Genomic DNA, 13460 nt, shown 5'->3' with positions numbered 1-13460 from the left:
TTTCTTGTATCCCCACTGATTTTCTGGAAAGATTCCCCACCACCTCTCATCCTTAGCAATAGGGAACATCATTCCAGAGTGTATTTTCGATGATTTTCAACCCAACCTGGCCCAGCAGGAGAGAAATTCAGAGTTTACTGATGGCACAGGTCATGTTTTGTAGGTGATAAATGTTTAAGGACAACTTTACAGGTGAGAAGATCACTTCTCTTTGAGATTGAGAAAGGAAAGGGTGGTGGGGGAAATCAACTTTACATTGCTGGCTTTTGTGGAAATTGGATTAGAAATAAGCAAGCACAGAAGCTGGTAAGTGTTCTTACTTCTTGCGAGCAATCCTGGCTGCTCAGGTGTTTATTGGAAGGATATGTCTATTTATTAACTTCTCACCACAGCTCAGGGGAGTACATCTGGGAATCAGAACTCCTCTGACCAAACCCAAGTTGTTATTGATGATAAAAAAAGAACATTGGTAAAGCTGGAAAATTCCTGGAGCATTGCTTAATTTTAAACCAAGATTTCCAAGGAGGTTTTTGAGTTGAAGATATTGAAGGGCCTTGGCTGAATATATTGGAGGAATCTTTCAATAGGAATAGTGAAGCCACTGGAAGAAAAGAATGTAAAAAAAGAGTAAATTAATTTGTGACTATTGAAGGGAAAATTGAAAATACTAAACATTCTAACATGTTTTAGTTCATAACTGAGCTATTTATTTTACTGTGATACATTCACATTGCTTAAGGTCACATAAAAAAAAAAGTGAAGTTTTCAGTTTGAAAAATATTAATGATAATTTCCACAGATTCAAATGGAAAAAACCAAACCCAAACATTTGAAAACAGATAATTAGTGGAGAACTGGCTCTTTCCTGAAAGTGACTTTTGTATTGATAAATCTGCAAATTCTGTAGAAAGATTTTAAAATCTTCAACCACTTCCAGTCACAAAACACACAGGATTAAAAGCAACATTAAATATCTATATAATATATCTGTTCAAATATCTGCTTTCATTTTGGGATTTTTATTGCTTATACTCTCCTTATGGAGACATATAACATCTTAAAAAATGATTGTGCCTCACAAAATTCAAGCACTTTGAATCAATTTGCACTTTTGAAATTTCAAGCTGTTGTATAGTTGACAAAATGAAACAAACAAAAAAAAATTTCATTCACATAAAAAAAGACATTGTTTCTCTAAAAATCAACATTATTTTAAGATGCAGCTTTTTCCTTGGAAGGTAAGAATATTTTCCAACAAAATATAACTTACAGAATAATCATATTAAGCATATTTTAATGTAATGTTAATTGCCATTATTTTTCACAATTAAATTTTTACCATTACTTCATTTCTTTATCTGGATAGCCAATAAATGACAAATGGGATGCATTTTTTATGACTCAGCATTTTGGTTATTTATTAAGTTAGCTCTAATATTTCAGTTGCCTTTATCAACTACCTGAAAAAACAAATCAATATCTGATAGGGCATTGCAGCAAGGTATATAAGCATGAGGTTTGTGCTGCTCAGTCCCGGTTTGTCACTTCCAGCCACCTGACTGAGAAGTGACATTTAAATCTTCCTCCTATCCCTGTTATCTGATTTGCAGGAACCCAAGACTTAAGCAACCATGTCCAGCTCAGGCGAGGCAGAGCTCCTGCACACATTTAAGGGGATTCCTTTTACCACCAGGTCTTCTCCAGAGCTTTTAAAATCCTTGGATACTTTTGATGCTAGAGAGGATGATGTCCTTTTGGTTTCCTATCCCAAATCTGGTAAGTTCTCATTTTCAATGTTAATTGCAAGAAGTCTTGATTTTGTGTTTCATGTTCTCTGCTTAAACTACTTGGGAAATGTCTGTGTGAAAGAAAAAGGAAAGGATGTTTAAGTATGTGAATGTATTATTCTGTCAGTAAATGTTCATATTACAAGAAATATGGGTCATTTCCCAAAATTTGGATTCTGTAATTGAGAACAATCTCAGGTGTTTTCATGTTGGAAAACAAATTTGTATTCCTGACCTGTAAGCAAAATCTGCACTTGAAAGATTTTCTTGAGGACTTTCTACATTCAGTTATGAGCAAGTCGAGAATTGTATGAAGTTATTTGTGTGCCTCTTAGCTGTAGATTTATTAATTTCTTATCCTCTCTCCACCCACCTCTCTTGGACACAGAAGCACACGTGCAGGGGGAGCTCAATCAATGCTTTCAGAAATATACAGACTCAAGTTATTGTAAGGAAAAAAAAAAACCCAAACAAACAGGTTATTCTAAAATAAATTATAAAAACAATTTAGCCACCTCTCAGCTGACAGCAGTTTGTCTGGAATGGTTTTGTTACCAATATTAACACTTCTCTCAGAGTTACTCTGTAATTCAGATATAGCCCTAATTTTTTCAGTGTTTATATATTTGGAGCCAATGGGATTATTTAGTCGTGTAAAGTTTCTTGAATCTGTAGATTAGAAATATAACTTGTTCACTGGCAAGGTGTTTCTGTATGAAAAATGCATGTTTCACAGTAATAAACATTCATCCTTTTTTTATTGTTTGTTTTGTTTACTTAAAATTCCTCTTCTGTAGGCACTCACTGGCTTGCAGGAGTTATAACAAAGCTTTACGATACTCGAGTCACAGTAACATCTCCCATTGAACTTGGAGACATTTCCCGACTGGAGGAACTGAATAAACTCTCATCAAAGAGAATCATCCCAACACACTTAGACTACAACATGTTGCCTCCAAATTTTAAGAATAAGAAATGCAAGGTAAGGCAAAAATGATATCAAAGCAGTAAAATATGTAGAAAGTCTACTAGGAATCTATTTTGTCGTGTTGATCCTTAGTAATTTTTGAATGATTCACAGTTTTAGAAGTGTTTTGCTGTGAATTTTGGAGACACAGCTGACCACCAGTTGAAAGCAGCAGGAGCAGAGACTTGGACTGGTGACTGGGCTCTGCTCCTGCCCCACTGCTCCCATGGGGTGATTTTTACACCAGGCACCACACAAAATAGGACGTCAACATCTTTCGATCAAAAGTCTCTCATTAGTAATTGGGGTGTTCTCATGACCTCATTTTCTACTCTCTTGGAAAATCTTGGCTACTTACAGGCTTCTCTGGGAGTAAAAGAACTCTGACCCTCCTGCTGGATCTTTCTGAGGAGCCCATAAAGGCGTTGGGCAAACAGACAGAAATGATATGAGGGAGGCAGATTCAGATCACAGTTTAGAGTTCACAGAATCACAGAATCACCTGGATTGGAAAAGACCTTAAAGATCATCTTGTTCCAATCCCCATGCAATGGGTAGGGACACCTACTAAACCAGTTCCTCCTATGCTAATGTGGGAGATTTAAAAAACAAACTCTGGGTCTCAGATTTTATATTCAAAGTCAAAAATTTCAGGATCACTCAGATCCAGATTTTTGAGACAAAGCTGATTTGAGTAAAAGGCCAAAATTTACATTTTGCAGCTGTCCTTTGGATGTTAATTAGTAAGTGCTTTCATATGTGAGATATATGAGATAATATGCTGACTCAAGGTTAAAGTAACACAGGCTCTTTCATAAAACATAAGGCATTATCCAGCCAGGGCAAACATACCTCTGTCCACATGGAATTGTTTGTTAATCACTATGGACTCCTTACTAAGCAGAGATTTCTAATTTAATGACATGGAGGAATTCTAAAAGAAAGGGTTTTGACACTGCAAACTGCCTATGACAATGCTCTATTTACACACAGAGCTTGTCTTAAATAAAGGGAGGATATTATAATTAATAACTACATTTTCTTCATTTGCAGATGATCTACATCAGCAGAAATCCAAAAGACACTGCAGTTTCCATGTTTCATTACTACAGAGATAACCCAAACCTTCCCACTGTAGACAGCTGGACTGCTTTCTTTGACCTGTTCTTAAAAGGCAATGGTAAGGTTAAATGTTTTCTCTTTGCAGTTCACTTTAGTTTGTTATGCACAGAATGACTTAAGAAATTTGAACTGTGTGAAAACTCCTTATTGAACTCCTTATTCATATGGGGTTGGTGGGGCTAAATCCTAATGCCAAGCTAAACAAGAGCAAATAATAGGAAGCTCTCTTCAGCCCTGCAAGGAGTCATTCTGAGAAGCAGCTGCATCATTCCAGCACAGCTCTTGGCAGGTTTTTGCTGCTCATTGCTGCCCTGGGCGAGCAGGGCTGTGGCTGGTGACAGAGCATGTGAGGGCACTGTCACCAGGCTGCAGGGACAGCTGTGACTGCAGGTCTGGTGTCTTCTCCAGGCTGGGAGACAGCCCTGGGCAGCCCAACAAAGAAGCCTGGACACGTTCCTACAGCCCTTCTGCACACCTCTCCCTGATGTGCTGTCTCAGAAATGGAGTCCAAAGACCAAGGACAAGAGGGAGATTTTTCAGGAGTGGTGGGATGGCATCTGGCAACAGGACCTTGTTCAAATTTTCCACTCCCATATTTAGTGTTTTATTACTCCTTTGAGGACATGTGTCACCACAGTGATGATAACAGCAATAATGATTGATTACCTTGAAAACCCCAAAAGAAAAGTGCTCCTGCAGTCATCACAGACTCAAATCAGAGCTCCAGGAGTCAATCTGTTTACTGCCTCCTCCAGGCTTTGGCTCAGATCTTGTGTTCTGAGTCCAGAGCAGCCCTAAGGCACATGCTTCAGTGATTTGCAGGATCTTGGCTTGTTTGGTATCAACTCTGAATATGCAATAGTGAAAAAAGAAAAAAAGAAAGAGGATTCTATTCAAGGCCAGGCTGGATGGGGCTCTGAGCAACCTGCTCTGGTAGAAGGTGTCCCTGCCCATGGCAGGGGAGTTGGAACTAAATGATCTTTAAGGTCCCTTCCAATCTGAAGCATTCTGTGCTTCTATGATTTTAAAACATGTCCTATTTCCCCATAATGATTAACCACCTTCTATTTTCTGAGTGCTTATGTGTGGCATAAATAGATAACTATGTTGGTTAAAGAGAAATTTAGGTAAGAGGTGATGTGGAGAGAAAGGTGGTCATTTTTTAGTCCTAGTAGAAACATTTCAAGGTTGTGCTGCTTGATCCAAATCCTGCAGTAGTCTTGCAGAGTTAATATCAGCTCAATACAAGGGTTAGGACACACAGGGACAACTGTAATGAACTCCCTGGAGTCTCCAAGTCTCTCCTGAAGCCACCAGGATTGTGCTATCACTGGCCACATCTCCAGAGCAGCTGGCCAGGGGAGAAGGGTCTAATTGCACACTGTGGAGCACTTGCACTTGCTTGCACTTAGAAACTGCTTTATATGCTGGAGATGGCTCCAGACTGGAGCATTCAGCTTAATTATAGCTATTAATTATTAATTACAACTCATAGTTTGTGACCAAAATGATGACCATTACAAGATTAGAATTTTCTGCTGGTGGTGGTTATTAAGCAAAGTCACAGATCTGGAGAATGCTTGCTGAGCTTTCTCTGTTCAAGCCTCTTCTCAGCCCTGCAAGAGGTTTTCACCTTGCCTTTGAAATGGAGAGGTCAGAATTTTGGTTTTTAAAGAAGCTGAAATTTAGCTGTGTTCCCATGGCTTGGCAAATGGAGAATTCAGAAAAAACAAATTAGCTACAAACCCTTCTGTCTGTGTCACTGGCTGAATGAGGCATTTGCATGAGTTCTTTAAGTAATTCTTCTTCAGCATTTAAAAATTATACAGATTCCCTTCTGCTGGGATGAATGAGAGGTAACAACTGTGTGCTCCATTTGCCAGCCTGCTCATTTCATCTCCTGCTGAGGTGATCAGATCTCTGTGACCACAGACATGCAGCAGACATCTGTGAGATGCTCACATCTTGTTAGGCCAGGACATTTTACTTCATTATTGGCCTTTCCTTAGATCTGGAGCCTGCTTCCACTACAGAATCATATCTCAGAATAGTATCTGGCATGAAAACAAATTCCAACAAGAGTGGAAACCTCTTTGGAAGTTACTTTTGTAAATTTGTATCGCTTGTCACAAAGAACTGCCAGTGTTTTAGAGGATTATAGATACAAGTTATTCCCCTAAATGCGTGAGCTAGCATCACAGTTATTTATGAATAAAGTTTTTCTGGATCTCTTTACATGGGTTTTCCTTTCAGTTGTCTGTGGATCCTGGTTTGATCATTTCCTAAGCTGGGAAGAACATGAAGATGAGAAAAATATCCTCTTTTTGTTCTATGAAGACATGAAGAAGGTAAATATGCTCTCTGCTCTTGGTGCAAAAGGCATTACTTGTAAATTAGCATCATTAAAACATCAAAGAAGAAGTTATAAGGAAAAAGGAGAAAGAAGGAAAATGTGAATATGTATCTTTGGACATATTTTTTATTTGCATGGAATTTAGTATTAACTAAATAATTCTGACTACACAAGTTATATAAACATGAAATTTTGTGAGAGCTGCATTTCTTAGATGCAGGAATAGGACTCATATTAGACAATTTTCCTCAGGCTCAGGCAGAACTTTAAGTTCCCTTTTTTTGTCCTATGGAAAGACCAACCAGGGACATCTATTGAGGATCACACATTAATTTGCTATGTTTGACATTTCAGGTGAAATTTTCAGAAAGTGATGTAAGACAACAGAACTACTCACATTTGGGACTTGTGTTCCCAATAAAAAAGAAAATTAGAGGCTGGAGGGGTAGGGAAAAATTTCACTGCTTTAAAAAAAGAATAAGTAAAATGTCAGCATACCTTAGCTTTCAGAGAATAAATTTTTAGGTGAATAGAAAACATTTTCTAGTGTCTCCATGAAAATAGGTTTGTTCATTTTTTGGGAGAAAAAATTTCAACTCCTAGGAATATAAACAAACCATTTTGGATGCTGAGTCACTTGTTAGATCTCTAGATGCAGCATGTCCAATTGAACAAGCTACTTGGAGCTGGGTTTTGAGTATTCTTCCAGGGAAATAATTCTGAGAGACAGGAGAGCATTTTATCTGAAGTGGGAGATAAAACTGACAAAGTGACTGTGTGTGATATGACATACTTATTTATTAATTTCTGTGAGTATGGCTAAGAGGGGAATCAGGTTTACTGTACCTGTCATGTGCACAATCCAATGACATATTTAGCCTTGCTTGAAAGCAAATAAATGTGTGACAAACTCATTTTGTAATAAAAGGGATAATTTTCAAATCAGCTAAAAGTCTGATAATCAGCCCAGAAACATAAAAGCTGTATTTTTCTTATACCTCAGGATCTCTCTAAGGTTGTAAAGGAAATTTCTCTGTTCCTGAATTTAAATGTCAGTGATGATGATATCCAAGACATCTGCAAGAAGTCCTCATTCTCAGAGATGAAGAATGACACAGAGAAGGAGAACAGCGACCCCAGTCACACCGTGTGTGCTCTGACATCCAACAGGAAGCTGATTTTCCGAAAAGGTAAATTCCTTTGTGCCTAGCACAGGAGAAGCAGTGGGAATCCAGACAAAGACTGCAGTGCAGGTCTTTCCTGGAGTCTTTGGGTCAGCCCTGGGAAGTGATGACAGGATTCTTTGGCCTGAATCCCTATTAAAAATGACTTCCTAACTTCTCTGGCTGCAAATTCCCACTTGTACTCGAGAAGCACAGAGGAGTCTGAACTATAGCGTGACTAATATTGCTCTGTGGGAGCTGTGGAACCAAAAGGAAAGCTTCACCCAGCAATACTCTTTATCAGTCTTTTTTTTAATCTAAAAGTTGACCACCTCGGTGTTTTACAACGTCTCTGATATCACCTGCCAAGGTCACTTAGTTAACTAGAATAAGAAAGAGCCAGACACATTCCTTCTGAATGAGTCTACTCCTATCGCCCCTTATCTTACTGAAATATTCTTGAAGAAGGAATATGCTGACAACAACAACAACAACAGAATGGTCATAGGTAACTTCCAGACCTTGGAAAATTTTCCACAGTTCTTAGTTCAGATGTCATTTTAAAATACCCTCAGGAGCTGTTTTCTTGCTCCTGGCATTTCAGAACCTTCCACAGGTTTGGATAACAAGTCAAACAAACCCACTGGTTTTTAAAATTATTTTGATTTAGTTAATTTTTGAAAACAACAGACAGTTTAAAACTAGGAGTTGTTTCAGTTAATAAACAGAGAAATACTACCTTCCATTAATTCACAATGGTTTTGCCAGTCAGCAAAAACAAATGACAACATACAATCTGTCAATAAAAAAGCAACAAACAAAAAAAAAGAGATGCATTTTTCTCAGTCAGTGAACTTTGACAGATATGATGAAAATGTTGAAAAATCCCAACATTTTCACATCCAAGTAGTTCCTTTACTAATCCCAGATGTTTAGCTAGTTTCAGCCAGTTTACAGAGGAGTCATATGTATATATTTTGCTTTGGGTTCTCTTTTTCTGTCCTTTAGGGCAGCATACTGAATGCTATTTTAGTCAGAAAATGGGATGATTATTTTAGTCAGGTTTGGGATGCAGAGTCTTTAGAAAATGCACATGGAGGGAAACTGTAAGCATAGTCTCATAAAAATGTATCAGTTTATAGAACGATTTCCTTTTTGCTTGAACTGGGTAACAGTTGAAACACTTTTCAACTGGTGTCCATGGCCCCCCAGAAATATTCAACTGCTCATTTAAGTAGCTGGACATCTCATCCATAAAAATTCCTAGAGATCAGGAGCAGGTGTAAGGGTGGGATTAATTTGTCAGGCCATTCTGGGCTCCTTTTCTAGGAATCTTTTTTGTCAGTGGCTTTTGGGCTACCACTCATTTAATAAGTTTAGATGGTGATTACAATTTCCTGTAAAGGTCCCTTCCCACCCAAACTGTTTTATAAATCTATTAATTTTTTGACTATTTACAAGACCATCTAGTAGAGAGACTCTTTTCAAGGGCCTGGCATGACAGGGCAAGGAGGAATGGCTTCACACTGACAGAGAGTGGGTTTAGATTGGATATGAGGGAGAAATTCCTCCCTGTGAGGGTGCTGAGGCCCTGGCACAGGGTGCCCAGAGCAGCTGTGGCTGCCCCTGGATCCCTGGCAGTGTCCAAGGCCAGGCTGGATGAGGCTCAGAGCAACCTGGGTTAGTGGAAGGCATCCCTGCCTATGGCAGGGGGATGGAACTGGATGATCTCTAAGGTCCTTTCCAACCCAAACCACTCTGTGATTCTACAATTTCTTCTACTGACTGTGAAAAAACCCAGGCAGAGACCTTTAACTACACTCAGCTAAGGCATGGCATCTGCCCAGATCACCAGGAGCTCTAATTCCCCCTTGGAAAGCTGCTCTTCTTCCTCCACCACTTGTGTTGCTGGCACTAATCAGCTCTGAGGATGAGGGTCATCAACCTTCATGGATGATGATCAGATCTGTCCACCAGAGTATCACTGGAACAATTATGATCCTGACCTACCACAGTGACTGTGGTTAGGAATATATTAATATCTGTGCCAACTGCAACATTAACAAAACCAGGCTATTTTAAAATCATTTTCTGCTCCACACATTGCTCACTTCACTGTTCTTTCTGTTCCTGCTTTACTAGGTGCTGTTGGTGATTGGAAGAACTACTTCACTCCAAAGCAGAATATTAGGTTCCAGGAGATATTTAACGAGAAAATGAAACTCAGCAAGATGGCAAACAGTTTCACCTATGAGTACTGAGTCCCTGTGAAGAACAATATCCAGTTATCAACAAACATGCACAAACCAGTTGGTGGGAAGTTCTGAATGGGTGTTCCCATGAGTTTATAATTCTTCCAGTAGGAAGGATGGGTAAACATGGGTTCTTGAGAACAGGAAAGTTCTGACACAGTGCCAGAGCTGAACTCAGTTCTCAGAGGGCAGGTGTACGTGGTTTCAGAGTCAGGTGTCAGACCTTGGTTTGATAACCACATCTACTTCATCATTTATTTATTTTCTTTGTTCCAAGGGGATATGAACAGACTTCGTAAACCTGAATAAAGAATTTTACCCAAGATAATATGAAGAGAAAAACAAATGACAAACTTGCAAGAAACTGAATGTATAAGAAATCTAAAAACATATAATAAGAAAATTACCAAAAATTTGACCCCAGACTTGCTCCTTCTGTAACACACCATGATTTGGAAGTGCCTGTCTTATTGGACATGGCTATTGATAATTAAGTTGAAAACTGCAGCATTTGAAGATCTGAAGTTTGTTTACAAAAGTGTTTCTTTTTTTTTTTTCTTTTATTTTCTAACACTGTATAGTTCTTTGATGTAACTTATTTCTGGATTAGGTACCAGAGAGTCTTTGTGTTTTAAATGGAACTGATACAAATCCAAATAAATTTCAGCACCACATGTTGAGCAACCATAAATGTGTTTATTTTCCATTTGATTTTCTTCCTGCAAAATTCCTGTTTCCAGTGTTTTGATGAGAAGTATTTTACTTCCTACTCCTTGAGCAACAAAAGCAAACCACAGCTCAGAGACAGCTTAATCCAAACAGCACTTATTTATTTACTCTGCCTGATAAACAGATTTTCCAAGAATCAGCTGTCTGTGTCCATGTCTCAGGGAGTGTTCTACCAAGCCACACAGCTTCAAGGCAGAACACAGTTCCTGTGTGTGAGAGAAGCTCCTCTCCTGGGTGTGTTGTTTCTGAGGTACAGAAACAACCTTGTTTCATCAACACTCATCTCCCTCCAGCCACACACTTCACACTTGCCAGGCAGCCACTTCATTTCATATCTGCTTTGTGCAAGCTGGCATCAACACCTACTGATTTTGCACCTGCACAAAGACACAGAAGTTATGGTGCTGAGGAGAGCGGAAGAAAAGCCTGTGTGCAGTCCTTTGCCATTTACCAACTCAACACAACCTGGGGGAGATGATGCCCTGCTCTATACAAATAACCATTTGATATGTTACTTTACTCTTCTGACATTAAAATCACTCACTCTTCCCCTAGAATGCCACTGTTGCCCTCCTTTCAGGTGTTGTTCTTCCCCTATTAATAAGTGGCAAGAGATCTGCTGATGAAAATAATTGAACATTTTACTTAGGGACTTATTTTTTTCTGGCCATTTGAGTATGGGAAAAAAAGCCAGAGGGTCCTTGGGGAAATGAGGTTTGCAAGTGAGTTTAGCTGCACTAAGACTGCTGTAAGCAGTGTTGGTACCACATATTGTATGCACACAGAAAAAGGATTGTTTATATCAACATTATACTCACAATGTGGAACTGTGTGTGAAGGGACAGAATGAGGACTTGCCTTGTGGATCAGGTAAGCTTGCTAAACTACTTAAACCTACCCATCAGCCAGGGAGGTAACAGTGTGCTGCTCAAAGCGCAGTTAGCTCTCTAGCTGCTTTGGGGGGATGAGGAATGAATCAGTTTACAGCATGGCCTACTGGCCAAATAAAGGATTTATGTAGGTTAAAATTAACAAAAAAAAAAAAAAAAAAAAAAAAAAAAAAAAGTTTCAGCAGGGCTTAATCAGAACTAGGCCATGTGTCTCTGTGCTACCCAAGCAGCCTGGCTGGAGTAGCCAGAGCTCCCTTGCTGCTAGCAGGGGCAGCAGTTCAGAGGCACCGCAGGGCACTGCTCCAGTTTGTTCTCTACATTGCCATGCACTGCCTGCAAGTTTACCCCCAAATCCCCTTAAAACCTCTTGACTTCCATAATAAATCAAATGTCTGCTTTGTTTGAGCAAAGTGCTCCAAGTGTTGATACACTGATGCGGCAAGCCAAGACCAGGGCCTGTTTGTGAGTTATCAGAACTACTGCCCATAAAATCAGTTCAGACTCCAGGCAGAGATAAGGTCCTTTAAGAGGCAGCATTCAGAGAATGGAATTGATCCAAAGGTAGATCATGATAAATATATTTAGGAAAACTTAGAAGTTCATTAAGTGACACGAATGGGAGTGTTTTATATTTGTCTAAATCGGGTAAAGGGCCGTGAGGGGAATGAGGAGAAGCTGAGGCCACTTGGTTCTGTTCAGCTGGAGGAGACTGAGGGGAGGCCCCGCTGCAGCCACAGCACCCTCGTGAGGGAAGGGGAGGGGCAGGCCCTGATCTCTGCTCTGTGTGACCAGGGACAGGATACAGGGAATGGCTGGAGCTGTGCCAGGGGAGGGGCAGGGTGGGTATCAGGGAAAGGTTCTTCCCCCAGAGGGTGCTGGGGCACTGAACAGGCTCCCCAGGGATGCACATGGCCCCAGGGCTGCCAGAGCTCCAGGAGTGTTTGGACAGCGCTCTCAGGGATGCACAGGGTGGGATTGCTGGGGGGTCTGTGCAGGGCCAGGAGCTGGACTCCTCATCCTGAGGAGTCCCTTCTAACTCAGCTTGTTCTCTGATTCTGATGTACTTCACCCCATTTTGAAGCTTTTTAGAGCAAGCATTATCTGATGAATAGAAACACTTCTGCTGGGCCTCACTGCTCAGGAGGATCAGTGAGTGGTGACTGATCCCCTCCCAACCTGAGTCTGAACTGCTGTGGACAGTGTGTACCCAGGAAAAAAAAGGTGGAACAGTAAAAACAAAATCGTACTTGGATTACTGCTACTGTAGTAGCCATAAACAGGCTACTGTGCCCACTGTACTAGCCATAAATAGGTGTGCAGCTATACCTTCAGATAAAAGTTACAGCCCTGGAGAGACTATTTCCATGTTTAATACAAGAGTAGTCATAACTAGTCCAGATATATTTCAATTTAGGCCAGAAACTTGTCTGCAAAGCATGTGAACAATCAGGAAAAACATGGTACTTTCCAGAATGTTCTCCAAACCTCTGAGTACATTTTGGCAGGGAACTTCCACAGCAATTTACTGTATCTCTAACTACAGATAATAATGATCACTGATTCATCCAAGGTACCTGTACTCTTACATAATTCTGCATGCACTTTTGCCCTATTTTCCTTAATTTTTAAAGATTAGATTAGTCCTATTGATGATAGTAATGCCGTGTTCTTCGGCTCACTGTATCAGAGCTACACACTGACACAGAATGAACCACTAACATACATTGTGAAAAAGAAATAAAGGGTATTTCCTGCACAAGAAATAGGAAGAAGAATCCAAGGTTCAGAACCAGAACTCTGTCTAGTGTCAGATTCATGAAATACATGGCCCAAGCCTGTTTTAAGTATTCTGAGGTTCATTAAATGTCTGTCATCCATGTCCAGCTCTGGAAATCCACGAGCTGCAAATGTGCTGAGGCCACAGAAAAACTGGAAAGCATCACTAAATACAACATGGTAAATTTATATTCCTCAGGCCTTTCCATGCCTTCCCATCTTTAATTTTACAGATATTTTAACACAACTCCCTTCAGTCCAAAGTGAAGAAATCTGGTTTGGCTACTGCTGTGACTGAACCTGATTCCTGTCTTACATCATCCATTTTATCCTCCCACATTTACTCCCTTTGGAATGCTACAGCCTTTTCAACACAAAATAAACAAAACATGCAGTATTCAAGATACACACAAACCACTGA

General features: G+C 39.8%; 1 protein-coding gene across 1 annotated transcript; it reads left to right on the top strand.

Moving 5' to 3' along the window:
* Positions 1–1620: 1620 nt before the first annotated feature.
* On the top strand, positions 1621–10146 carry LOC102073029 (sulfotransferase 6B1). Its single transcript, XM_005492752.3, has 6 exons — positions 1621–1776; positions 2585–2769; positions 3808–3934; positions 6130–6224; positions 7233–7419; positions 9535–10146. Exons 1-6 carry the CDS (start codon positions 1632–1634, stop codon positions 9651–9653), a joined length of 858 nt encoding a protein of 285 aa, XP_005492809.2. The 5' UTR covers positions 1621–1631; the 3' UTR covers positions 9654–10146.
* The last annotated feature ends 3314 nt before the right edge of the window (positions 10147–13460 follow it).

Source organism: Zonotrichia albicollis, chromosome 4 (genome assembly GCF_047830755.1).
Source record: "Zonotrichia albicollis isolate bZonAlb1 chromosome 4, bZonAlb1.hap1, whole genome shotgun sequence".
NCBI classification, from domain to species: Eukaryota; Metazoa; Chordata; class Aves; order Passeriformes; family Passerellidae; genus Zonotrichia; species Zonotrichia albicollis.
The sequence above is the reverse complement of the archived record's forward strand: the minus strand, read 5'-3'. Positions and strand labels throughout refer to the sequence as shown.

Bases quoted from the DNA above. Each gene is read 5' to 3' on its own strand.
- LOC102073029 (XM_005492752.3), top strand. From the start codon at position 1,632: ATGTCCAGCTCAGGCGAGGCAGAGCTCCTGCACACATTTAAGGGGATT. The intron at 2,770-3,807 runs GTAAGGCAAAAA...CTTCATTTGCAG, and splicing joins TTAAGAATAAGAAATGCAAG to ATGATCTACATCAGCAGAAA. The intron at 3,935-6,129 runs GTAAGGTTAAAT...TTTTCCTTTCAG, and splicing joins CCTGTTCTTAAAAGGCAATG to TTGTCTGTGGATCCTGGTTT.